This window comes from Atractosteus spatula, chromosome 12 (assembly GCF_055471065.1).
Source record: "Atractosteus spatula isolate fAtrSpa1 chromosome 12, fAtrSpa1.hap1, whole genome shotgun sequence".
NCBI classification, from domain to species: Eukaryota; Metazoa; Chordata; class Actinopteri; order Semionotiformes; family Lepisosteidae; genus Atractosteus; species Atractosteus spatula.
In genome coordinates this window covers 675,365-702,874 of record NC_142717.1, presented here as the reverse complement: position 1 = coordinate 702,874, position 27,510 = coordinate 675,365, and the positions used below count along the sequence as shown (strand labels likewise).

The 27,510-nt window shown below is 38.0% G+C and overlaps 1 protein-coding gene across 1 annotated transcript in view; it reads right to left on the bottom strand.

The window, feature by feature from the left end:
- Nucleotides 1-27,510, bottom strand: part of grb10b (growth factor receptor-bound protein 10b) — a 94,026-nt gene that overhangs the window by 4,481 nt on the left and 62,035 nt on the right. The window contains exons 6-15 of the mRNA XM_088928574.1: nt 10,588-10,744; nt 5,783-5,898; nt 5,045-5,119; nt 4,306-4,443; nt 3,629-3,739; nt 2,883-2,981; nt 2,251-2,328; nt 1,224-1,340; nt 500-566; nt 53-140 (exon numbers count right to left, since the gene is read on the bottom strand). Coding sequence (XP_088784700.1) covers nt 53-140; nt 500-566; nt 1,224-1,340; nt 2,251-2,328; nt 2,883-2,981; nt 3,629-3,739; nt 4,306-4,443; nt 5,045-5,119; nt 5,783-5,898; nt 10,588-10,744 — 1,046 coding nt within the window. The remainder of the gene's footprint in view (nt 1-52; nt 141-499; nt 567-1,223; nt 1,341-2,250; nt 2,329-2,882; nt 2,982-3,628; nt 3,740-4,305; nt 4,444-5,044; nt 5,120-5,782; nt 5,899-10,587; nt 10,745-27,510) is intronic.

Genomic DNA, 27,510 nt, shown 5'->3' with positions numbered 1-27,510 from the left:
CTAAAGTCCTTTCTTCTTTAGGCTGGGTGGTTTGCTGTTCGTGAAGTCTTACCCATCAACTTGCCCTTGTTGAATGATCATTTTATGGGACTCTTCCCGGGTGATTCGCCCATGAAACCACAGCTGTGTTTTGTGAATGACTGAAAGGAAGCAAAAACATATCATTAAAACAAATCCTGCTATTTAAAGGTTCGTTGATTTGCGTTTACCTGTTCTGATATTTTTTCTCTGCAGCTACAGTGTCTCAGTGTCCTTTAAATGACAAGTGTGTACTTTGATAAAACAGAGCTGAGATCCATTACAATGTCTGAATCTACATGTTCACAGGCATGTGTTCTGCAAGCCATACTCACAATAGCTATCCTCCTTACACAGGGAGGATTCAGTGATTACTTCCCATTTATATACAAAGTAAAAACTTTGCACATTGTTTACAAGTGAATCACGTTTGTGAAAGCACAGCACAAGCAAACCATTGAAACGTCCTGGTTAGAATCACCTGTGCTGAGGGAAGAAGAATGGAGAGGACTAGGACTCCCCAGGATGTTCATTCGCTGGCTTCGTTTCTGCAAAAGCAAACGAAACTTGTCGGGTTTGTGCACAACATGTCATCAGCAGTTTTGTCATAGTTTAATGAACCTTGTGAGTGTCTTGCCTACAAAACATACTTTAGTTAGAGAAAAAAAAACAACTTTAGTCCTTCTTGCCGAAAGTTGTTTTTGCAGAGATAGCGTGCTGGGAATTGCTTTTCTCTTTTGGATATTGGTACAGTAATATCAACAGTGAAATCCACTAATCCAACTAAGATGAGATTGACAATTATACATTAACAGTGAACAGGCTTTCAGACAACTTCATACACAGCATTAAAAATAAAATTTTAAAAATGTGAAACCAAGTATGTATCGACTGATTAAAAAGTAAGCTTCGCCACATAGACTGAGAAACACCGGTGTTCTACAGCACCTTCCTACAATGTACAAAGAAATCCAAAGCAAATAATAGGCTCAACAGAACTCATCACCACTGTAATCTTGAGGCAATGCTCTTGTCACACATTACTAGGCATCTTGGCACTAAAAGATGAAGATGGATGGGTGGCATAAGCACCTCCTGACCTGTAACGGGCACAGGACTCAGACGCGTGCACCTTTTCTGCCCGAGCGATCAAACGCAGACCCGGGTGCACAAAGCAGAGATCCAGCCCGGTTGGCAGCTCTTACCCTCCAGGCGTGGCCCTCCTCCATAGCCGCACTCTGGGCTTCAACGGGGTTGTCTATCACCCTTCCTATTCTTCCTGAGAAATCCATGGCTACCAGAGAGTTTTCCGAGACGCTCCTCTACAAAAGAAAAGAGCGAACGCGCATATACAGGCTTGGGTTTTCAAACAAAGCTTAAACATGATTCTTATACCTAACCATGTATTGCATGTGACATGGAACATTGTTCGGGTTCGCTTGCACCATTTCAAAGATGTTCAGCTTTAAAGAGGTACAGTTTTAAACTTTCCTCTGTCAGGTTTCACAGTGAATAATGGCACAGTATTGAAAAGAATCCCGTTTTAAATACACAACTAGCATTTCACAAATCTGTTTTCATTCTTGACTAGTGACAGGCATTTTGCACAACCAGTACAGAAAGGTGCTCTGTCATCAGGTAGAACCACTCTATTTACTCAGCTGCTCCCACCACACAGTACTGAAGGTAAAAAAAAGAAGAGCCATTCATTCAGCAGCTCTGTACCAGCACTACAGACGTGACTTATTGTAACTCGGCAGTACAGCGATACAAGGAATGCGTACTAGAAAAACCAGAAACCAAAGTTTTGTTTTCAATGAAACCTTCCGTACAGTTAATGTATGCACTATTTAAATGCATGTTTACTATGCAATGTCACAAACACAATGCATTTTAAGTAACATGGTTTTGAAGCACTGTATATAGAATATATAATATATCCATTGAACAATGTATAGTCATTTAATAAGGAACAAGTAATAGGTTTATTCCATGCTAAAAAAGAAGAAAGAAAACACAACATTTTGGCCTTCTTCAAGTGTGGTCATTTAATGCACTGAATACACTATACTTTAACAGCTACCAATTCTTGCTGAGAGTCATATAAAGCGAAACCATTTCTGCTGCCTTTAACAACAATGGCTGGGCTATGCTTATGTAAGTAAACAGTTACCAAAACTTTGCTTCATAATGCATATGTTCACAAACATAGGACTGAAGTATAAAACTTACCACTGGTGTTGAAAAGTGTGAAAGTAAAGTTTTCCTCTGTTGGGGTATCTTATAGTTCTGATAAAGCAAAATTCCATACTGTAAGGAAATCAAAAGCAACATCTCAAAAAACTCAAATTCGAAACGAATTCCAGAAATTCTTAATTTACATCAGACAAATGTTTTCACTGAAGAGGGATTTTCTGTGACCTATTAAAATGTATTTACCAGTATCCAAGAAATCTATTTATCAAGGGCAAAGAGCTTCTTGTCTCACATTCATATTTTAGTAGTTACAAAAATAAACTTCATCACCATATACTCGGGACACAGTATGCAAGTTAACCCTGTGTACAAAGGTAACGATTCAACATACCAATGAAGTTTACAGGAGGGTAGCCAGCAAAACGGAGTATAATATGATCACTGATATTACAGAAACTCAGAGCAGCTTTTCGCATAATGACAGCAGAACGCCTTAGTAATCATTAACTTTATTAAAGCCTTTCGTTGTGAATGCTCAGCTTCATCATTAGGAAAATGGCAGTACCCTTCTATACTGAAGTATCTTTTCTCGATACTTCAGAACTAAATCCCTACAACTGCAGAACCGTGAGTAGCTCATTTTGTCGAAGATGCCGTTAGTGCTGTACCTTAAAGAGTCGGAAGGCAGTCAGCCAGCAGGTCCTGCTGTGCTCATCTTCAGCACACAACATTCTTAGCTCCTTCGATTCATTTCTCACCTTATTGGGCTGACCAGACAACACATTACATCATTAAATTCATAGAACAGGAAATTATTCCAAACATCACTAAATGGTTGCATTAGATGCTCAAAACTTTAATATTGTATATGAAGGTGCTCATGGGAGCTACAGTGGCTGTGATATGTTCTTCACTGAGGAGTCTGATGATGAGTCTGGTTTACAATGAGCACCAAGAGTGCAGGTCTTCTGAAGTACAGCAGCCAAAACCTTTCAACTCATTTGGGATGATGACTTTGGCAAGAAGGGAAAATCAATTTCAATTCCATTCATTTTGACTTCCACATTTCCAGAACAGAGCAGCTACTAAAACACATGTAATCCATCAGACATCCCAAGTACAATGTTACTAATCCAATTACTGCCATTAGCCAAAGACCATCTAGAGGAGAATACATATTAACACTTGCATCTCTAATTCAAATCTCCTGATATGAAAGGACATTGACTTCCTTCTACCTAAAAGACCCAGAAAATAACGACAAGCTACTGAAACATAAGATAAAAAAGTGGAGTATTTTCTTTAACATGTCACATAGACCACACAAAAAGGCTGAAGTAATGGAATCATCTAATATAATTGAAGAAAATGCCAGACACATTCGTTTAACTCTAGTAGCAAAACATGACCATACCTTTATACAGAATTCATAGTCTGTTGGTGCATTATACAGCTTCTTGCCTGCTATAACTGAAAATATATTGCTGTCCTCAAGGTCTGCTAGGAACTGTAAATGCCTTGGCTCCTACAAGAAATCAATAGTTCATGTAATTTTATTGCAAGAACAAAAAAGATAACCCTGAGTGATGGGCCACAATACCATGAACAATGACAATCCATCAGTGACAGATTAAGCAGACTTCACAGAATAAGCAATTTGCTGATGTATAGTGTAAGTGAATGCTGGCAAGAATGCCACTGTAACAATTTCAGGAACAGAATTAGGTTATTTTGATTGCAAATCAAATCACACCACCCCAGCACGGGACTGATCCACACAAATTTCATATTACTGTACTTCTCTAAGTAAAGTCAAGCTCTTGTACTTTGTGGGCATTTTGTGGGAGATTTTGGAAAATAAAAAATGCAATAGAATGATCAAAAATACTTTGCTCAGTAACAATTTTAAACAGAAAGGATCTCTGTTTTGCTTTTGATTTTACTGGCAACACCCGAAGGGCCCTGTGAAACTCTGTTCAAGTAATACTCAATATTACACATTGAAAACCTAATATTTAAATAACATTTTAAATTGAATTGCCACAGAACAAAAAAATGACACACCAAAAGATGCCTTTTTTAATTTCTTACCTTGGATGTTCCTTTTGTTGAGCAATAAAGGCCTGATCGTCTCAAAAACACATACAGCTTCTTCCAAGACTTCCTTCCCATCTCCTTCACATACAAAAACCCCTGAATCTCGGGACAGCTGCTGGGACTTAAAAAGTTCTGAAGAGAGAAAAAAGGACACTACTTGTGAATTAAAATGTTTGTGGTGTCTCACTTTAATTCTAAGTTCCAGTTACATGTGAAGGCTCTGGCAAACTAACCCACAAGCTGCAGGCATTATTTTATAAAGGCCATCACAGAAATTACGGATGCACTGTTTGCTGAATATTTAAAACTTCAGGTCTGCTGAAGAATTTCACAGTCTGCTGTTTACTGGAAACACTGAGGCAGTCGGATAAATCAGACTAATGCGTTATGAGATAAAGACACCCTTCCTGCTACATACAGTAAATGCAAGTTCTGTCACAACAGGCGTTCAAATTTTGAGTTGGACCAACCAAAACCTCAGAGTAATAAAGCCCCTGTATAAAATACATTGTAAAAGACTTTCTGAATCTGGCATCTCTGCGGATCCTGCACAGTGCCGTGTTCAATGAAGCTTGTGAAATTGAGTACTTTCGTCGCACATGCATCTGTCATTACAGTGCGAGAATGTTTTTTTTACCAGGATATTTTTGGTTTGTACATTTCCTGTTCCTAAACAAGACAAACACAACAGGAAGCTGTCCAAACAGCCAGTCACAGTGCTCGCGGATCTTACCTGCAAGAGCTGTGACTGAGGAATGGTACCATTGGTTTCCTGGCACCACGCGACCATCTGCTCCGGGAAGAAATTCTGTTGCAGAAAAGACACAAAAAAGGATTAAGAATAAGAGGCTGCCATTGGACCCATTTAGCTAGTCTGGCAGTTCGCAGCATCTCGGTTAACTCTTCCAGCAGTTTGCTGAAATAAGTCAGCATGTCGGCTTCAGTGAAATGACTGGGCAGTTTCATTCATCAATTTAAGACATTCACATCGCAAACTCTGATTAAGCATTTATCAAGAAAATTTTATAATACTTTATAAACAGATCTTACATGACCTTTATTCAAAGAAGGAACACAAATGAGCCTTTAGAAGGCTTTCAGCGTTGTATATTCTATACGTAACACTGCCATTTAAAAAGATTTGTTACTACTGAAATCTTCTCAAGTCAACGCTGAATTTAAAATATTCCTGTCCTTCTTTAGGGCCTTTTGATCCAGCTGTTCTAACAGCGAGCATAATGCAGTATCCTCACTGTCTGATGCAGAAGTAAGTCAACCTGAGATGAGGTCTGTTCCAGTGGAGTAATGAGGACTCAACAAGAAGGAAAGCATTCCTCACGCTGCTCAGGAAGTTCACCTCACCCAAACAATAGCACCCGTCTCGCACAATGTAGGTGAGCTGTAACAAAGGCTGCATAAAAACTCAATATAAATTTCTTCAATATGTAGGAAATAAAATGTAGAAACTCACCAGAGGATTTTTAAAAAATTCATATTTGGCATAGTTCTTCCTGAAGAGAAATTTACTCTCACTTGTCATTGATGTTTGAACTTGAGCCACAAGTTCATGGTCCTCCAAGCACCTCTCTATTGGAAGGGAAACGCACTGTTAGAACTAACAGAATACCACTCAAACAATAAATGCTACTATTTTATTAATGAAATTATATTTCAAAACAATTTAAATATATGATCAGAAGGTTAAGAAAGTCAAATCATGTCTTTTTTGAATGAAGGAAATCAAAATAAAAGTTAATATTGCAGATATAAATCAATTGAATACAGAAAATTTCAATTTTCTTCCAATTCCATTCATTGCATCATAGTGAACAAAATAGCAAAGAACGATCAGTATTACAAGGGACTAGGAAGTGTTCTTAATCACTCAATAATGAACACTGAACTTAAACAGGAATTGAAGAAAAAATAAAGTGCAATTATAAGCTCAAGAAAATTACTAGACTCATACAAGTAGAAATCAGTAACATGCAAACAATCTAAAGTACTACTCCACATTTCCACTGCTAATTGCTCAAATATATACATTTTCTCTACATTTCCCTTCTTCTAAACACAGAAACCAAATGCCTCAGTTATGTGACCCTGTACTACAGCAACATGTTTGACCTCCCACCACGAAGTTTAACTTGTAAATAAATGTTGGAAAGAGGGAAGCAAGCGAAAGACTGGCCTGTGGGACAGAAAACCTTTGCTGTGTAAAAAAGGATTCACACAGAGTAACTGCAAAGAGAACCCACACATATACAGTGCCTTGTAAAAGTACTCAGACTCTTCCTACAATCTTTGGTACTTCCACATGCAGTCCTATTTTAGCAAAAAGTAATGAAAAAAGAAAAAAAAACTGATTACATAAGTATTCCAGCAGCTCTGTGATTTCAATATTTGGAGAAACACCTTTGGTAGCAATTACAGTTGCATTACTTTTTGAGTATCAACTTTGCACACTGACTGGGTTCAATTTTTGCTCATTCTTCTGCCCGATATACACAAGTTCTATCAAGTTGCTTGGAGATCACTTATGGACAGCAGTTTTCAAGACAGTCCATAGACTCACAATAGGATGCAAGTCAGGACTTCCACTTTTATATTCTTAAGACACTCTGCTGTAGTTGTGAATTTGACAATCTGCTCATTGCGGAGTGACTGCTGAATGCAAGGCATTGTATACGCCTGCAGTATAACACCCATAATGGTATACTAATTCAAGAGGTTAATCTTTCAAGAATTATAACCCTATGGCTGCACAAGACTCTCAAGTCCTGTCATTCACTGAGCAATTACTCACTCCCTTACATATACATATTCTCCCATTAAGTCCATATGCATCTTGTCCCAACTAGACTGCCTCTACTGTTGCAAGTAAAATGTTTGCAATTGACAAGTCAGTTCTGTTTGAGAGTTTTTAACCCTTCTGATGTTTTGACATCAACTAAGTTATTACAATATGATAACCACATAAAGGTACTTGGTCTGTACTTTGCAAAATGGAAGGGTAGGATCCATATCCTAAGGAGAGGACAAGAGCCGACTGTCCTGAGATTTGACTGCTCATATTTCACAAGCCTCTGTGATGACACTGCCTCCGAGAAAACAGCAACAGTTGAAGATCTAATCAATACCAATAAAAATTGAGATAACACACACTGTAATCTTCTAAACAATGCTGAAATGGGACTCCACCTTAGCCCTGTGGGATGAGAGAGTGCTTTTTGAAGATCTAATCAACATTTCTCAAACTAATAGCTTTAGCCTACCCTGTAGAACCTTAAAGTCTCAAAACTCTTCAGGGGGCTGACACAAATGCAGGCAACCCACACACTGGTTTATCCGACAAAAATAAATGTTGCAAGACTAAATGTCCTGAAGATTGGTTGTGTAATAGATTTATACCTTCAATGCCATTTTAATTATGCCAATTTAGACCCAATTTGGAATATTACAATATTTACATAGTAACACGGTACCCAACCTTTATATTTAAAAGCAAAGAGAGGAGAAACTGTTTCAAACATTCTTAATGTTTCAAGTTCTTCAAAAATGTTTAACTGCAATACTTTTTATAAAATCTTCAAAACACTTTTCCATAGGTTGACTTCTTATGGAGTTTTATGTTTATTCTTTTATGATTAATTAAAAAAAAACAACAAGATCATACCTTATTCATGAACAAAATGCTTTGAAAATTACATTATTTATTTGCACAAGGAACAAAAGTTATGTATGCACGACTGTGCCCAGTTAGGTTTTCTCATCTTTAAACAAGGGCATTGCAAAACGTTTGGTCAAGGCTACCTCAGAAGATAAGAGCATCATAAGAGCTTGTCATTAACTGCATTTTAAAAATTCCTCTCTGTGTCTGAGAGAGACTGGTCTGAAAATGTCACTGGTTACCACATGCACAATTCCTAGGCTTCTGACATTTTTCCAAGACTGCACTGTGGCAATCCATTCAAATTATTTTGGCCACAAACCAACAAAACATGGAATTGCAATTATTCTATAAAAGGTGTCATGATAACATTTTCCAATTACTTCAACAATTTCTAATACAACTGTAGTCTTCAAGAAGGTTTAATTATCCTAATGGAAAAGAGTGTCATGTCTTGTTCTAGCACATAGGTACTTTGTGTGAACAGAATTAAGAAAACTACCGGAGGGACAAAAATAGGAACTAGAAATTTTTTAAAGATGATGTCATTTCTTAGCTTGACTGCATTATGCAAGAGTCTGCAACAGGCTGATTTAATAAAAATAAGGTCACTTTAGGGCAACCATTTAACAATTAGACTAAGCAACCAAATCTTTAATGTATACTATGTTTAACAAAAAGAGAAAATATTACATCAGATTAATTATTTTTATCTACCTTACCTCAGAACTGAAATACTTATTTTAACTTCAGGCTTGCGAAGAGCTTGTAAAATGGCAGGTCAGGCAGCTCGCATATCAGGTAGCTAACACCATAAAACACACCTTTGCTTTAAGGTGGTTGCGCCTTTAATTGTCTTTATTTAATTTGTATGATTTTACATGGTGTATCTTTTACCTTTTTGTGCTCATTAACTTTTTTTTTGTGCTGACATTTTCCTGGAAATGCCAGCGGCTAAAGAAATATTCAACCTACAGAAAGTGAAGCTGTTACTATAGTTACAGCATGGAATCTTCAAAAAAAAAATCCACAAGGTCTATATTATTTGCTATGCAACACGAGCCCTAGATCTGCACTCTTGTGTATTTCATTTCTGTGACAGTGCCTAGCTCCTGCTGAAAAGCATTCATAAAGGATCCCAGACAATTACAGAAAGCTTACACAGACTTAGCCTTAACTAGTTGAGTCACTTAGTTCATTTCTTTATGAGCATGAAAATGCATGCCTTGAAACAGCTGAGTGAACCGAAGCGATCACTCACCCTCCCCCACAAGAAAATACAGGCCTTACTCTACCAGCTTTCCAATAAGCTCATCTGCAGTGTTGTATTCCTCCTCCATTACAAAATTTTATTTTGCCATCAAAAAGGCACCGGTGACAAACGGCGATCATACTAGTGTTCTCCGATACTAGCATGAAAAATCCAGAGCTCCATTTTGTACTGCTGGATGACATATTGAAATACAGTCAAAATCAACACACCTTTTCGCTGTTGTTTGGGTCTTATTAAAATGTATACTGTGCAGGGGGCCGCAAAAATAATATCTGAGTGCTACAGGGGAGGCAGAACTTACAGGTTTTCTGGCTGCATGAGTGTGAAGCAGGCTGGACACTGTGCTCCAGGCACGTTTACACCACCCTGCTCTGCACCTCGCAGGTCAACTCCTGCGTGACCAGCGGTTCATTTCTACAAGGCCAGAATCTACAACACTTTTACTGCCTTGTTTGTTTTCTGTCTCACGAGCTGCAACACTAAAATGAGGTCCTTTGCCAAACTGAACCAGTGGCGACACAAGCGGATTCCTGCTGGTGCCGGGAAGCCCATACGCTCCCCAGCGCAACTTCTCACTCAGTTCATCACGGAGCAGTGTGTGTGACATGCTGATGCTTGCCATAAGCCGAATGAAACTAGGAGATCCACGTGTCTTAATTGATTGCTGGGGGGGATTAACTGTTAATTCCAGAGATAAAGCGCCGCCAACAAGTAGAGTTCCTGGAATGTACAGGACTGTAGTGCATCCAAGTAAATCTCCAGCATTAATACTCAACCAGCAGATTAATAATAAAATGCAAAACTACACTGCCCTGTACACTGTAGGATGAAATGAGCCATCTCCCATTTTACTGAAACCACCAGGCAGACCTCACAGCTCCAAGACAGTGTTGCCAGCTCCCACCCTGTTCAGTTCGTTGGCTTAGACTTCTGTCCATGCTTGCAAGGATCTTAAAAGGTATAACATTCACTTTCAATCATCCATAAGCTTTTTTGCCAGACGCAGGAATTCCACACCATCACTTGGCTTGATACCTAGTGCTCTTGCAACTCTCAAGAACCACAGGTAACACCACGAAAACAAGTCACCCACAAGGCTCAGCATCCTTTCTCTTGTGGAGAGAGCCAGTGCAGAGCAGTTTTTACTTTCCTCATAAAAGTCTCTCAGCACTGCATGATTTGTAAAAAAAAAATTCACTCAAGTTCAGAGGAATCAAAGTATGCATCAACTCATTTTTTCCCCCAGAACATTTTCACATTCCCACAGGAACAGAAATTCCCAGCTTCTATATTCTTCTTGAAAAAACGGTCGCTGTATCCTGCTGCCACTTACCTAGTCCGAGATGAGGGTGGTGCTCGACAAGGGACCAACTGTTGTCATCCAAACAATGGCTCTTGTACACCAACAGCTGGCAGAGGTCTCTAGCCGTCATGTCCGCTGGTATCTCCACTACTTTGCCTGTGCCATCCTCACTAAAAATTTTAACGATCTGTAACAGACAAAGCCATTTGCTGACATAACATAAGCAACAGTTGAAAGACAGAAAAAAATCAGAAAAAAGCTACACATAAAAATGTGGACATCCAAGACAAAATAAATTCACTAAAAGTGATGGATTATTGCTGCTCTTACTTTAGCTGCAGGAAGACTTAACATATGCAAAGGGACTCAATGTGGCTTTTAAAACTTCCTCTGATTTGCCAAATAAAATCCTGGTTTTAAGTATAGAGCTCTCAGTCGCGTTTCAAGTTCAAACAGTACAGGTCAGATTCCAAAGTCCTCTTAAGACCACCTGTTCCCCTCCCCCACATCGAAACCCAGTCCATAGAAACCGAAGCTAATGTTTTAAAAATATTTTTTAAAAATCTCTTCCACCTCGAAGTCCTCTTGGCAGAGACTTCCACTTCCTTTAGAATCCCCCAAAAATCATTTCTAAGATGACTCACTCATGTGCCCAGTTTCCACATAAATTCCCCAAAAGACACTAAACATTTCCAAAGCCATCTTCCTCTACCTCATTCCTTTTCGTACTGGATACAACATTTCTTTTAAAGATCAGAGAGACGACGAATTAAAATGAGGAAAACCTTACCTCTGTAGCCCGTAATAGGCAGCAGTCAGGGGAACACGAAGGCATTTTAAAATTAATCTTTTCTCTACAGAGAGCTGTTTCTCTGCTGCCTTCAAACTCTTGCTAGCAAAGACGCTGCACAACCGTACAGTATCAATGGATTACTATACTCTACCTGTCACGTAGTCTATACCCTGCCTAGCATAGCTGCGGAACAGAGCAAGCAGATGGCACTGTTTCTATCAAGGCAGACAACTTCCACTGATCTACTCACAAAGGGTTACAAGCACAGGCTTTTAGGTAGTGAATCAAACCACACTCCCCTAACCAATCACAGGCCTTGCTCAAGCTGATGTAATCATTTCCCACACAGACACACACACACCGACACGCAGTCATACGCACACGTTTCCAACTTCTCCTGGCTACAACAGAGCTGCAGTTGAATGTCACGATCAAGTCCAAACCAAGCCTTTTCGTATATTACAAAAAAAAGTTTTATAACTCTCTGTGCTCTCAACTTTCCTGATGTCTGAATCCAGTTGTGAATCAGAGCTCTTTGGTGGGGAGGGAGAAGAATCAGCTTTGACTCTATGCCAAAAATGTCTCAACAGGGCTCAACAGTCTCATTGCAGCTGAAACAAAATGGACAAGAAACAGCACTCGAACTTTTGATTTGCCTCCTTGTGAGCCCTATTTTAAAGTAACTTGTGTTCCTGAGAAAACAGCTTGTTGACCAAGTATGTTAGTTCATTCTTTTATTTTGTCTATCAAGAATGTACTCCTGGATTCACTAGGGTTTTAATGACAGCCTTTTAAAACAGTACACTTCTAGTATACAAAAACTGACCAAATGTGGTCTCACCTGCCTTCAGGTAGTTCCATGAAAGTGCCTTCAAAAGGCACTCCTCCTTTTCCTTCATTTAACAACTCAAAAAATAATATACAAAGATACACGTTTCTGCCTTAGCAGAGAACAGTTCAAGCTTAGCCTAACAAACACAGGACTGCGTGCAGATCGTAAACAGCTTTATTCAGCACAGGGGATGGCTGGAGTCTTTCAGCTCTTCTGAGAGAAAGGAAGCCCTGTTACTATAGATGAGTAAGAGGTATGCATTCAATATAATGTTACAGCTGTGACGCAGCGGCTCTCTGAGCCAGGGAAAGCCCAGCAAGAGGAACTATGGGCACTGTACAGCCACACAAAACAGATTCACTGCCTGACTGGGCACAGTTTGACAAATCAATAGTGTGTGTCAGGCAGAGCATGCTGTGTGAGTGCACACACGTGTGTGTGTGTGTGTGTGCGTGTGTGGACGGGGTCTAGAAAGAGATGAACAAAAAAAAACTTGGCAAAGAGCACAGCTCTGCATTCCTAAATGCTGTTAAAAACTTCAGAAAAGTAATCTGATTCGAACGAGATTGTTATTAAATGACCGCAAACACACATTTCAAGAATACTTTGGAGATGCCTCTGAGCATTTTTCAGCTTCTGATCTTTCTAAAAAAAATCTCATTTCTCAAAAATATACTCCGCTACCAATTCCATACATATAAATTAACATTTCATGTGTACAGCAGGGTCTCCTTGTAAATATGACACACACTTTCAGCACCTTTAAATGAAATATTAACCATCCATATGATGCACATCACACAAAGTCCAAAACAAAAACACAAGACATTGTCCCTCAAGCCCTTTCCTCTACAGAGGAAGAGCTGTGTCCTCACCTCATTCCTATATAAGAGTGGCCATTTACAGGTTCATAAGATTAAAGAGCTGTTCAGTTTGTATCACTGAACTCAGAACGTAACAAATGGTTTTACTGTATCAATACTGTATTAATGCTATTTAATTCCAGTCTAAAACATTAATTTCTCTGAATAAAGGATTACATGAGAGAAGGTTTGACCATTTAACCTCAACATTAAGCTCATTCATAATGAACTGCATTTAAAATGGTTAGTAAGACCTGTTAATGTACATGTGTTTCAGATATTTGTTTATAAGTCTTACAAACTCATTGTTCTTGTAGTAATTTATAATAAACATTCATAAAAATCAACTCATTTTTTCACGGGTTTTAATTCAAGAAAATAATCTGCCACAATCCAATATGAATCATTTCAGCTGTTGTGTAAACAAAATTCTCAATGGAAAAAAAAATTGGTAAACATTTGTGAATTGTATATAAAACATATCTTTCAAGAACTGCAAACCGCACAATGCCACAGTGACCAAGAATAAAATTAGCTATAAGTGAACATATGTAAAGTTTAAAGTAAAATGTACATTTCAAAGACTCAATTCTTTTGCATAAAAATAAAGTCTGGGTGGGAAGTATCACTATGATACTTCATTCTTTCAGAAAGAGGGGTTTAGGTAGTACTTTTCCACAGGTTTATTTTATTATGAGGTACGGCTCTTACTCAATTGGCTGTGTTTCTGGAACTGACAGAGGCATGAGCGGATTAAACTTGCCCCCTCACTGTACTGCTGTCAGCTTCCTGCCACTGATTTTCTTCTGAACCATCTTAAAAGGACCACCAGAGTGGCAAATCTTAATTAGTACCTTAACTGTAACAACTGATTAGAAAAATGGACAGTTCACAAAGGGAAATGCCAAAACAAAGCGATTCCACTTGACCCCGGGCCTTGTCAGACTGAAATGGGAAGGAAGGCTCACAGAAGGCTGGCCTGTTTTATCACAGTGAACGCTAGCCTCTCCCCCACTCCCCGCTCCACATTCTAGCACAAGTCCCACACCAGTGACTCAGGAGATTTATGCAAATGCTCCGTTTTACGATGCAATCCAGAGAAGGTGCTACAGGAGTTCATCCGCTACTGTGAATACTCTAAAAAAAAAATACTATATAATGAACAACTTTGCAGACATTTGCATAAGACAGACTTTTGTTATGCCATGGCAAAGATTCCATTAAGCCCAATACATGCTAATATCTCAATTGTTTATAGACCTACTGGCTTTTAACATAATGGTGCAAGTTGAGTAAATACACAGGTATGCTTTCAGTTTATTGAACACAATAAATCATGAAAATCTTTCACATTTCTGGCAGGAATATCTAGAATTAGAAAACCCCAAAAATGTATTTTAGAAGTTTTCCAAACAGGCTCAACAGAACAGAATTGCTTTCAATGTTACAATTCACAAAAAAAGAGGAAAAAAATCAATGCATTAAAAATCACACTACAGCAGCAGTGTAGAAACCTGCTGCTGAGGTCTGGACCTTTCTTTCCTGGGCATCTGCTTCCCGTAGGCAAACACTCCTCTCTTATTCAAAGAAAAGCCTCTTTAAAGATTAATAACTGCAAACACACGTGTGAAGTGCTAATCACGAGCAGAGTTTAAATCAATAGGCCTGATGTTATTTTTAAACAATCCCTGTAATTAAAAGGAGGGAAACAAGTTGTGTCACTGACAGGTAGCGGTTTTGAAGATAATATTTTTAATATGGTAAACTTATCTATATATAACCACACAAGGCATTGTGTGAGTTCAAAAAGATCTTGAACCCCAACATAACCTCACATGAGGTTTGACAACAGAAGGTTGTGTTTTATACATTAAGATTACTATGGTCATCTTTAGCTATCTAACACTAGGCTACCCTGCCACAGAATAAAGAAACAAAATTAGAAATGAAATTACAATGATCAATGCATTTTAAACTACTAACACAAAATACACTGCTCCATATCAATGATCACTTTTAGGCCGAGTGATAATTTCCTCCTATCTTGTGATCAGTTTTTGGCTAGTTTTGGCAACTTATATTGTATATTTCATAATTTAAGTAATTGTATTCAACAACCAACGCGGATTAAAAGTTTAAGAAAACCTGTTCTGTTGGGTTAACTCTTAATTTTGTTTAATTTTTTAAGTGCAACTAGAAGTATAACTGGAGTCAACATTTAATCATTCTTGTAACCCTAACCATATCCTGCCCTAAAATGAATGCTCATTTAAATACCATTTTAACAGCAGTTTTCAGCTGATTGAAGACCATACATTTCCAAGAGCTTTTACCAATGGTTTTGATTGCTTTAGACTCATTTTACGGTTTGAGGAAGATTTCAATTCTGATGACTGGAGGGCTTCAGACAGATTGCAGAGCTGCTCATTTGAAACCCCAGCTAGGGTTAGGGTTAGCATTCCCACACAACTTAAGACTTTTTTTTTTTACACTCAGTGCTGTATTTCGAGGCCCAAGTAAATTTAGGAGACTTTTGGCTGTTTATATTGCATTTTGCACTGTTCAGTAATTGTATTCCAAAACTGAGTCAGATCAAACATTGTAAGAAATCCTGTTCTGTTGGGTAAACTCTCTTCACTTTGGTTTCAGGAAACTTATTAAAAAGAGTAACAAAATATTTGCTGTTTAGTCTGCTGACAATACTCATGCTAGAGGCGCAAGACGCAGACATGCCTGGAGGTGTAATACCCGGTGGGGGAGTCAATCTCCACATGCCTGACTCCTCAGCCACGCACAGATACCAACTGCCTGAACCTCCGTCAGTCCGAAGCTTCATATACACCTATTTTGCTTTTGCTAGGACCTGCTTTTAGGCTCCGAGTTGTTTTTTCTCACGGCAGCCTTACGTTAAAATATTTCAATACATACAAACTCGAGACACTTATCCCACAGAAACAAATCTTTTAGAACTGGAACCACATTCTGAGAAAATTAAATTATCTACTGATAAACCCTGTTGCTAAGCAATTCTAATATATTTGCTTTTTACAATTCTAATACACCCCCCCCACCCAAGAGATTTATTTTGAAATAAAACAGTAAAAAGAAGAGCAGTTATTAAAAATCGCATACATGTCATGTGCTTTTGTTTTTCTTCTCAAGGATTTTGAAAACAAAAAAAAAAGTTACAAAATTTTATTGGCTTATGTTCACCTGGTCCACAGGGGTCATGTGAAATGCTGTTTAGTCTGAATCATCTAAATAGCCAAGCAAAACCTTTTCACAAAAAATATCCAAATTAATATGTTGTGAACTTCTAAGCATAAGAAATGTGGTTTAAGCTTAAAGCAGATGGACACTGCTTACATGTGATCCTTTGACAGCTAATATTCTCAGCTTTATCCACAGCTATGTAGAAGCTGCAGAACCAGTGGCTTAAACTGCATGTGACATAACCCTCTTCAGACACTAGTGGATTTTTTAAATGCTTTCTTACTTTTTTTGCTTACCAGTTTCCCTGGTATAAAAGTTGCAGGAGAAGGAATGAAACTTTGGGAAAAAACTCCCTTCTTTTCATGAAATTGTTTTGTCAACATCTTCCACACCCAAGAGGACGTTTTTAAGTCAACCTTGTCATTTCCGTTAGAAGAGCTAGTTTGAATTAGTAATGCAATACCAGTTATTACAGATAATGCACTTGAAGAAAACAGGGCACATCATTCTCACACGAAAAGGTTAGACATCACTGGCTGAACACATCAAGTTCCCAGACCACAGAATTACCTCATGGATGTGTTCCTTGCAAATTAAACAAATGTCATTTCCTGAATAAAAAGCCATTGATTAACAGGAATGCATTTCTCCCTACCACTTAGAAGTACTTCTTTAATTAATTTAACTAACCCCTTGTACTGCTTTCAATCTGTTAAGCTTTCACATTGACTAATGAGATTGTGAACCAAAACCCCAATGTGGACAAATGAGTTTCAAAACGACATTCAAAGTTCCACTGAATGCAGACACTTCTATTCAAATTTTAATTGTTTTAAAGACAGCATTGTAGGATCTTTGCTGACTCATTAATTGCAAATCCTAACCGTTCCATGTTGTCCAACTGTCTCGTCAAATTAAGTTTTCCAGTAAGCTTACAGAGTGACAATTGAAAAATGAATAATTAGGAGAACCCGGAACAGATTCGTAACTCAAAGGTCACCAAAGGTCAAGCCCAATCAATGACTGCATTTTTAAAACATTCTGCAAGTTTAAGACTTCCTAGTGCTTTTGTAAATGCTTCATGCTCTATTAATCAAGATATTTTTATCGTTACGTATAGGCCAAAATATAAATCATCTCTAGTAAAACGACCCTCCTATTTATTTCAGTTAAAAGGGGGATGCACAAGGAATTCATAACATTAGAGTAATTTTATCTGCTTTCAGGAACTTAACCTTATATCGCACAGCAGGAAGTATCCAGCAGTTAGGCAAAGCTAAATGCCAAGAGACACCAAATGCTACATGAGACCTGTACACATCTGGATGGGACATATGAGCAAATGAAATGGTGCTTGTGGACATGCAGAGGGCAGAGAGCCCCCTAGAGGAGAAATCACAGAGATGTGCCTGATGGTGAGAACAGAACATGGTGTTAAAGGCTTTTGGATGAGATGTTAATCCAAGATTCTCCTGAATCTTAACATTCCCATGGCAGGTTTAGAGAAAGAAATTTGTTTAAATTTCAGAAGTTTGAACTTAATTCCTTAAATCCTTCCATTTCATCATAGCAAGTTATGGATCAGTTTGTTTACTATTCTCACATGACAGTTTCTACAGTTTGGGGAAAAATACAATTCCAGTTTTGGGAGAAGGCATTTTCTTCCATTTTCAGTCGTAAGTGAATATTTTATTCCAGTGAAACAGTGTTGCTTTGGTTCATCACATAATCCAGTTTCTACTTGCCAGGAACGTTCCATCTCTAGATTTTCAATACACCCTTTAGGCATGACAAACTACCAACATTTTTTATATAACCATGCCAAGATCCTTTATTCCCAAACAACTTTCACCGATATCAGGAATTTGGCAACAAAAGCAAAATCCCCCTCATTATGAGCCCATTGTAACAGCACGTAACACAATCACAAGTGAAAAACTAGGAGAAGAATTTGAAAAGAGGAAATGACTTCTGGAGGCACAATTTAGTCATATTAATTACACCTTGAGACTAGGAAAGAAAAAAAAAACTTGTCTTTTTCTCAAAAACTTTCATTCAGTCACCAAAGAGGATAGTTGACTGATACCTCTGGAGATACAGCCACCTAAAATTCAAAGTAGAGGCTTACATTCCTGGTTATCCTTAATAAGGATAAGGAAACTTACCAAAACATTCACCTCCTGCACTTCAAGATCATTCCCAATCCATTGTCTAAATCACTTAGTCATCCCATATCCAGAAGAGGCACAAGCAGTAACCATACGATATACTACCAGCATGACCATACATAAGGCTGCACTGAAAAACCTTGGTACTGTAACAAAGGAACATTGGCTGAGCACTTGAAAAGAGGTTACAAGGAAAATACTAGTTTTTCAGCAATTTGTCTTCAGTACTGCTTGTTAAAAGTGATAAGTTAAATATAAAGAACTTCTTTTATGAAGCACATTCATAAACACAAATTTGAAAACAAAAACACTACACTGAAGATGGCTAGGTTTAGGCAGGAAAATGTTTTAAATAGGTTATGTAAAGCACACACTAGGATGAAACTGCAACTCTTTATACACGCCATTTTTAAGCCTGCAACTACATGACAGATATCTTTTCATGAGCAGATGGTCCATCAATAAATAAAGCTCATTTGTCTTCCATGAAATACAGTACGCTTCACATTTGGGAAAGAGTCGATCCTTTTTCAACACAGCCTCCTTGAGCATTTGCCTGATACCTCTCGCAAGGCGATCCATAAAATCGTAAGAAAATTATGTTGATTGGTCCTTGAGCCACTACTGCTCTGCCAACTGAACCCAGGGGTTTCTGACAAGTGAGAGCAGAGGATGCCACAAAAGCTCATTGCTTAAGAGACATTAGGCAACAAGAAAGATAATGAGGATGCAACATATTCATTGTAAAATCATCAGCTACTCTTAAAGCATTCTGAAAATCAAAGTTAAAATGTCAGATCTGCTCAACAAAATGTCAGTGCAGTTGCTACAAAAGGATGTTCCTGATAATCCGTTTAGGATTAGGAAAGAGTAATTCAGAGCTACTGAATTAATATGAAAATGATCTACATGCTTGGCTGGGAGTAAATGTGAAATGTTGACAGCATTATGTATTTCTTAATTCCAAGCTAAGTCAAAGAACAGATAAATCTTTGTTTTACTTAATATGAAACAAATGTACTGTAGTAAAATTAAACCTTAAGAAAAGCCCTTAGGAAGAAGTGCAACATCACGGATCAAGTCACTATCAAAGTGCAACTAAAGCTGCAATTTATCAACGCTAACACTGCATCTTCAAACTTATTTTTGATGCCAAAAAAGTCAATTACTGCAATTTTAAGGCAGCCATTTAAATCTAAGCATGTCCTTGCCAATACATCTCACTGTAGTTTTTACAAGTTTCATTTCACGTCATGACTTCTGCCCTTCTGTGTATGGAATAATACAATTATAATGTTCCAGGCCTTCTGTGCTCTCACATGGATAATTACCATTTTCACAGTCCTAAACCTGCTTTTCAAGCACAGTCAGTTTGGTTAAAAAAATGTCTTTTGACTGAATGAAAAATAAAAAGGTGGCACACACAAAAAAATACTAACCTTAAAATTGTATGCTCTGCCAATGAAACTGTTCTGGGAAAATCTTAAGTATTTTATAATCTATATATATATCTGATGGTAAGAATACGATTTACAAAAAGATATTAAAAATTCAGACAGATGACGCATTGAATTCCTTGCAAATACTTCAATAAGAACAAACAAACAGCTGTCTATATGCAGATCAATCTGACCCATCTTCAGAGGTCTCCAGGTGTTTGGAGCCAGAGCCATTGCAGAGAGACTCTAAAAGACATTAAGACTCTACAAACCACAACCCTGACTCATCAGGAGTAAACTCCCACACACTACAAAGCAGTTCCTTCAAATTTTCATGACTTGACTTGGCATTGATTCCTGGGAATTTTCATCCAAGAGGATCAGAATTACAATATCATTATAGGAGCTCTGTGAGGCTTTACTGTGCAGAAAACTTGGTTTAACTCGTTGGCAGTCTCTGCTTCTTTACTTAAATGTCCGCATTACAGGACACCGGAATACACAAACAAACCCCACAAACCTACTTCAAACATGGAATTATCGTTTGCAGATCTTTAACTTCCTCTTGCTAGTCACTTATGAAAGATGAATACTGATTTCTACATCTGTACAAAAATCTGCTTTTAATCATTTCTTAACTTATATAACATACAAGCACGTAAAATGTGGTCATATTGCCTTTCTAGGTTTCTCGCCACAAAATTTCCAATAAACTGTTTCACAGTTCAAGTTGTCTTTATTATTTGGATTATAGCTAAGAAATTTGTAAAGACAGGATAACCTCATTTCTGACCTAAAAACCCTTCAAGGCTTCACACCTGAAGGTGGCACAACCATTCGACTAGTCTTTGTTTCAAGTTTGCCTATCCATAAACGGACTGACTACTTCACAAGCGTATGCAAAAAAGAACCTTGAATGACTGCAATCGAAAGAAAACCAATGATTTAGTGCAGCTGTTGAGTCAAGATACAGTAAAGGTGCCTTCTGCCAAGTATGCATTTGAAAAATGAATGCTGATATTGTCTGCATTTGTACATTTTATGGAAAATGAAATTTGCTTTGCAAATTTTTGTACATGGCTCATCTGAGCAAATGTGCCAAAAAACAACAACGAGCTTTTACTCTCTACGGTAGCTAAAAAGTGACCCATGCCTTACTAATGTGAAATAAGACACTAGTAGACTAAAAGGACGTATTCCTCAATGTAACCATTTTTTGTTCAGCCAGACCAAAAATCCTGATTAAACAACTGTGTATGAATTTTTTGTACCATGTCTTTGGATGTTTCTGAAGTACCTATCAAACTAAGTGTTCTGATTTTATTTTTCCATTTTTTAATCTCTGAACATTTAACATTTCTGCCAGATAAAGACATAATACTGAATTAGGCATGTTAACAGGAAAAACATTGTGAAAATAGGAACTTCTGGAACACTCAAATTTAACAAAAGCCCATTTTAAATGCGATTCCTAGGCGCTGTCAATTGGTAATTCTATTAATAATACCTTAAATTTGAGAAATCTTTACTTCCATTTTCCAGAAAAATAAAAACGAAGGTGCAACCTTTTTTGCAAGGGATCTCCTAAATTAAGTTGGACAATTAAAGATATGTGGCAAAAAACCTACTGACTGTCAGCACAGCACAATCTCTGACCTGCTTAAGATGACCATGTTCATCTGCTCCTGGAAATCCATTTGGCTAAAAGACTTATACTGGCATACACTGAAACGAAAACCTTTTTTCTATCCAAAATGTTATTTTCAAATATACCTGTGTCTGTACTAGTTTGAGGTAGATCACAACCCCAATCTAGAAATTGCAACCCCTTTAAAGTACAAAGTTTAATTCCAACATAGATTGGAAGAGCCAACTAAATACAGATGTGAATGAGTTCTCAGAAAAACTATTTATAGATAGACAAATAAGAATTCTCCCTGTACCACACATTATGTACTTCTACACCAAATATCTGTTTTCTACCACATGATCCCACGAAGAGCTAAAAGCTACACTATACATCTGACAGTTCTGTAGGAGCTTCACAGAACCCACTGAAAAAAGTGCAGATAATCGTCTATTTTGAGAAGGCAAGTGGACCGTAACAAAGAATTACATCATCATGTTGTGACTAGACAATTAACAGAGCACAAGCTTTACTGTACTCGAACTGTACTCAAATGACTAGCCTCCCATTTCTTTTGGGGCTCAATTTGGCTAGCAGGTGCTGTAATGAGCACATGGAGACTACACATGCATTACGGTTATTCCTCAAAGAAACCCTCCAGCTGTTTTAGAAATGTTACTTCACCCAGACATGCTGAATGCTAAGAAATTGAATGTCTGACAGAGAAGCATTTTTATAAATGTTGTCCTTCGACCACTGCCTAGCACAGTGACAAACAGGCTGAAGAACTGAAGAAAGCTGTAAAAGTTAAGGAGTTAAAAAGAATAAAAAGCAGACGTCCCAATATGCCGACTGTTTCTAAAGTTAGATACTAAGCAGCTTCATTGCACATCAGGAGGTACAGTAAGGTTTTACATTGTGCTTTGTGCTTCAATAATGAGGTTCTGTTGGGGAGCAGCCAGGAAATCTTTTCATGCCTCATTTTTCTCTTCTGATTCTACTCTTTAATTATCTTCAGACAAATTAGGTCAGCTGCCTTTCTTAATTTTCCTTGTTTCACAGGTTCTACTACTTTAAGTGGAGAACTAAAAACCAACTAAGTTTTCCGTCTGGAAGACGGCCCGATCTCCAGGCAGTCCGATATGAGAAAACCAGCGGTGGCCCTACTGTCACAGATGAAACGATCCGTTTTCTTCCTCCAGAAAGCTTTGGATTGAAATGTCTTGTGTCGTCTCGATGACCAACATGCAGCCCGCTTCTGTACTAAAATTACCTGATCAGCTGTAGATCTTATTGCTACAAGCTCTGCAGCTATTAATAGTCCTTTGAAAAGCAAAAAGATTTAAGGATTTCCAGAATGCCAGTGAGTTCTTCCTGACTAAAGCAAATTCAAGAAGAAAACATAGTGGAAAAACTTGCAAGCAAGAAAATTAAGGTATTTGCAACCTGCAGTAGGGCTCTGTAACAAGGAAGTGCATTTAAAACTGAGGAACAGAAGCCAAGTTCTTTACACAAATGTTTGTGGAGTGCGGAGAAAGCTAACCAGGAATGTTTAACAATTATCAGTTACTAACTACCAAACAGCCTTTTCTCACGTGTGAAACTTGCGTTTTCTGCAAAACATTAATGTAGAACAATGATCAGGAAAACCTACCATTTTTCCCTGTGGTGGAACAAGCTGGCGCCCCACACCAGGGCTGGACAGGAGCATTGTTGGCCAAGTTCTTGCACCTCCTCACCCTATGACTTTTGACTGGCTAATGCTTTTATCCAAAGAGACTTGTGTACCCACTTGTACAGCTGGACATTCCCGAAGCAAGCCGCGTCAAGCACCTGGCTTGAGTGCACAACAGCTGTGACTTTCGGGATATAAAGCCACCTCTTCCAGTGATGAGTCCACTGTTTTATCCGAATGCATTCCACGCTGTGCTGTTGTTTAACTTATTTCACATTATAGTAGTTAAGCCACTTCTTATATTTCTAGTTAAATAGGAACAGTAAAATAAAAAGGGGACAATTTGCCCCATCTAGCCCAGCTGATAGCAGCTAATTGGTCCAGGTATCTCAACTACAGTAGCTATTCCTTTAAAAAAGAGTCAAGGTGCCCGTTCTGTAAACCAATCTGGGGAGCTTGTTCCATCCTCCAAAACCCTTTGGGTAAAGAGTTTCCTGTCAGAGTTTACAGAACTGGAGCAAAACCTACAGGATTAAGAACAGCTTTAACTGCATTGGAATATTCTTCTGCTAGAGAAAAACATTTAGTTTAATACTAATGCATCAATTGCATTAAGAGACCAATTGATAAGAATCTGAATGCAGTTGCTTTGATACAGCTGAATTGGTATATTTAACACTGAAAGAAATCTAACCTCTAATGCATTAACAAAAAACATGGCTAATATGTGAAATACTACTTTATATAAATTAACAAAAGGTTATGAACGCATTCTTTTCAGTACAGTGTAATTGTGATTTCAATACATGGGGATGCTGGTGCATTGCTAATGGGTAACATGGCTGTTACCATTGATGCCCCAAAAGCTCAGGGTGTGGGGTTTAACTGCAGAGTTGACTATCGCCCTGTGTCACTGTGAGTCATGGGCAGGTGCTGTGGTTTTCTTCTGTCGCCCATCTCACCAAAGACAGGGGTTAGACTGACTGGCTGCATGACAGTTCATCACTTTCAGTAGAATCTAGATTTTTTAATACACTGGGAAAACTTGTCATTCTATTTACAAACAACAGCAGCTGCTATGATACGGGTTGTCACAAAATAAACACTCCCACAGCAGGTCCAAACCTACAAAGATGACAGTAATGTTCACTAATGTTTAGTCACTCAGCTGAAATAAAGAGAATGGTAACCGTAGCCCAGAGATGAGCATACAGCGTCTGTGCATTTCAGTAAAAAATAGTTTCCTTGCTGTACAGAATAAGTCACAGTTTTAGAAAAACAAAAGTGTTTCATGTTTATACGTTTTTCTAAAATAACACATTAATCTCGACTGGTAACGCGGTTAATAAACCGGGTGGACCGATGACAGACAAATTTGAATTTGAAGGACAACATTTAATGGTGCTGACCATAAAACCTTTAAGCGCAATCTCTTATGGAACAGAGTAATAACTGAAAATGCAGTTCAGTTATTGCACAAAGCCAAGAATAACACGCATGGAAAAGATGGAGCACTTGAGCAATAAAATGTTATCACAACCTCGCAGTTTATGTCCCTTTCCAGGCTGGGTGTTTGGAGGCGCAGTGGACGGAGAGCGAGCTGGCGCGGGTGGAAGGGCAGGCCAGCGGACTGGAACTGATGCTATCGGGTTTGTGGGCGATGAGGAAAAACACTGTGTGCTGTAGCCGCTGTAGAGAGGAATTTTATCTTTCAGCACAGAAGGGATACTGCCTAAGTCAAAGAGGAGGACACGCTGCTTTCATAACATTCATTTCTCACCCATTAGAAAGATTCATTATTAAACAAAGAACCAGGAGAAGCAGAGCTTATGGGCTCCTAAGCCTCACCAGAGAGTCTTTCTTCCTCACTGGAAAGCTGGCTTTACGGGTGTGAGCGGGACAAGAGGCTTCTCTCAAATCTCGTCTTTAGGCAGCAATAAAAAGAAGCTGGGTATTTCCTGAAGACAGCATTTCTTTAGAAACTTAATAGGGGAATTAAATTTCCTTTTAAATTAACCAGCAAGCTTCTGTTAAAGATCCGGCATAGTAGTTTTATATGATATGATATTAGTTCAGTTGTACGTGTGGAAAGATCTAGTAATTAGACGACTAGACTTTTCTTCAGTTGTAATTTGTTTTAAGCTGAATTGTGGATTTATCAACAACTGAACAATACCTTAAATTCAAAGGCATTTACAAAGCCCTCGATACATTTGCTGGTTAACACGCAAATACTGCAGTAAGTTACAAACAAGAGGCCACTGGACCCAAACAGATTTAGAGTTTAAAATGACGGAACTTATTGAATTTTTGCTATTTGCATATATTATCTTTTAAGTAGAATGCCAGTCCTAGGTTGATACACTACAGACCAGAAATCTGTTTTAGTAAGGAATGGTAAGAAATTGGGAAAATGATTGTAGCAAAATAAGTCTGAGCAGATTAGATAATAAAACGCACCCTCTGACTTTCTCATTATTGTTTATGTTTTGAACAATTAAAACCACTTCTTAATAGCTTGTGGTGGTAATGATGCACAGATAGGGGAGCTCTGAAGTAACTAGCTATTCACATCCCTTAAGATCCGGCATTAAATTGATACTTAACTTCAGTATGACTCCTATTACTGATCTACTGTAAATATGAAGACAAAAAGGTACCAGTTTAAACTAGATTCCTCTCATGATAGAATCAAGTGTGAAATGACAAATCCACCCTTTTCAGCAACAGCAGCACCACACAGCAGGGCAGTCAGCCACAGAAACTGCCATTCTGCAGTTAACATGTTCGTGGGGTGTTTAACACATCTTTACTTGCTTAAAAACCCTTGAAGACTGAAATGGAAATCATGCCAAAAAATCTGTTTGATTAGGAAACCATCGCTGGGCACTTGCCAACACTGCTTAATTTGGTACTTTCATAATGTAAGTCAAACTGCACTGCACTCTACAAGAAAAATCATTTTTAATGTTCTTTTTCTCTGCACAAGTTTTCCCCCCCCATGTCTGGAACACAAATCAACCAACAACCTATGCTTCTGGAGTTTGGTGCATAAAAAAACCTTGCAAAATGTTTAAAGTTTAGTTCCTCAATTTATCATCGACGTACTGCAAGTGCAAAATAACAGATGGAACAACCTGTACAAAGGTAAAATGAAAATACTTCATGTATTTGAAATCTGAAAACTTAATAGATCCTTAAAAAAGTCAAAAACAAAAGTCTTTTCAGAAAGAAACCACCATCAAGGTAACTGCTGTTTCGGAGTAAAAAAACCCAAAGATGACACAGATTCGGAAAAGCTAATTTTTTGTTACTTTGTGATTTGATAACATTAGGTAATTGCTCTTTCACCGGTAACTGTTTTTAATAAAAATATCTGAAATAAAAAAAAACATTGTAACTTATTCTGTTTAATAAATTGTAACCTTGTCCTTGATGTAATGCACGCATGGCCTGTGACTTACATTTCCAAACACTGTGCAAGATTCCCTATAGTTTCCTTTTTTTACTCTTCTGTACTAGTACCTAATATTTAAAGTAAAAGATCAAAGACAGGATCACACTGATTAAGAACAGACACGCAACCACAGTCTGAATGTTGTAAGGCGCTAAAAATCTGTCAAAACCAGAGTTTTGAAGAACATGACCGTGTCCCTGCAATGCTGTGGGTTCCATGACAGAAACCCAAAAGCAGTCAGGCACAGACAAAGGTCATGCCGCATCTGTTTTGCATAAGTGTTTATATTGACTCCCAGGATGGGGGAAGAAGCACTGCAAAACAATGTAAGGAGACACAGCAAATCTTGGTACAGCAATTAAGTGACAACTGTGCATAATCATTCTTCTTGGCTTCATCCAGCATTCTGTATTTTGTTCATCAAATTATATTTGCTTCTGATCACTTTTTAGATATTTCTGTCCATACAACAGGGAAAAAAGAAAATCATCCCATAACAGCTGCTAAGTTTTTGTTACGTGTGCTAAAAAGAGCAGGATTTCTCACAGAAGGCAGAGTTATAGGAAAGTGACTGTCCTCTATCATGTATTTGGCACATTACAGTGAATTTAATGATTTATCATAGCACAATATGGAAAAAAAATCAGTGTAAACAGGTTAAAGATCTGTATACAGACTATGTTCTACTGAAGAAGCATCTGTTCACTACACAAAGCCATTTGTTACATATTGTAGCCAAGTTATCTGAACAGCTAAGTGAATAAAACAGTCAGTCACTTACAGCTGCAACTAAAACAGTTATCAGGAAAAATGAAGGTTTACTGCAGCAGCTGCATTGAGATTGAACAGACATGATATAGGTACACTGATGATGCAGATTCACATT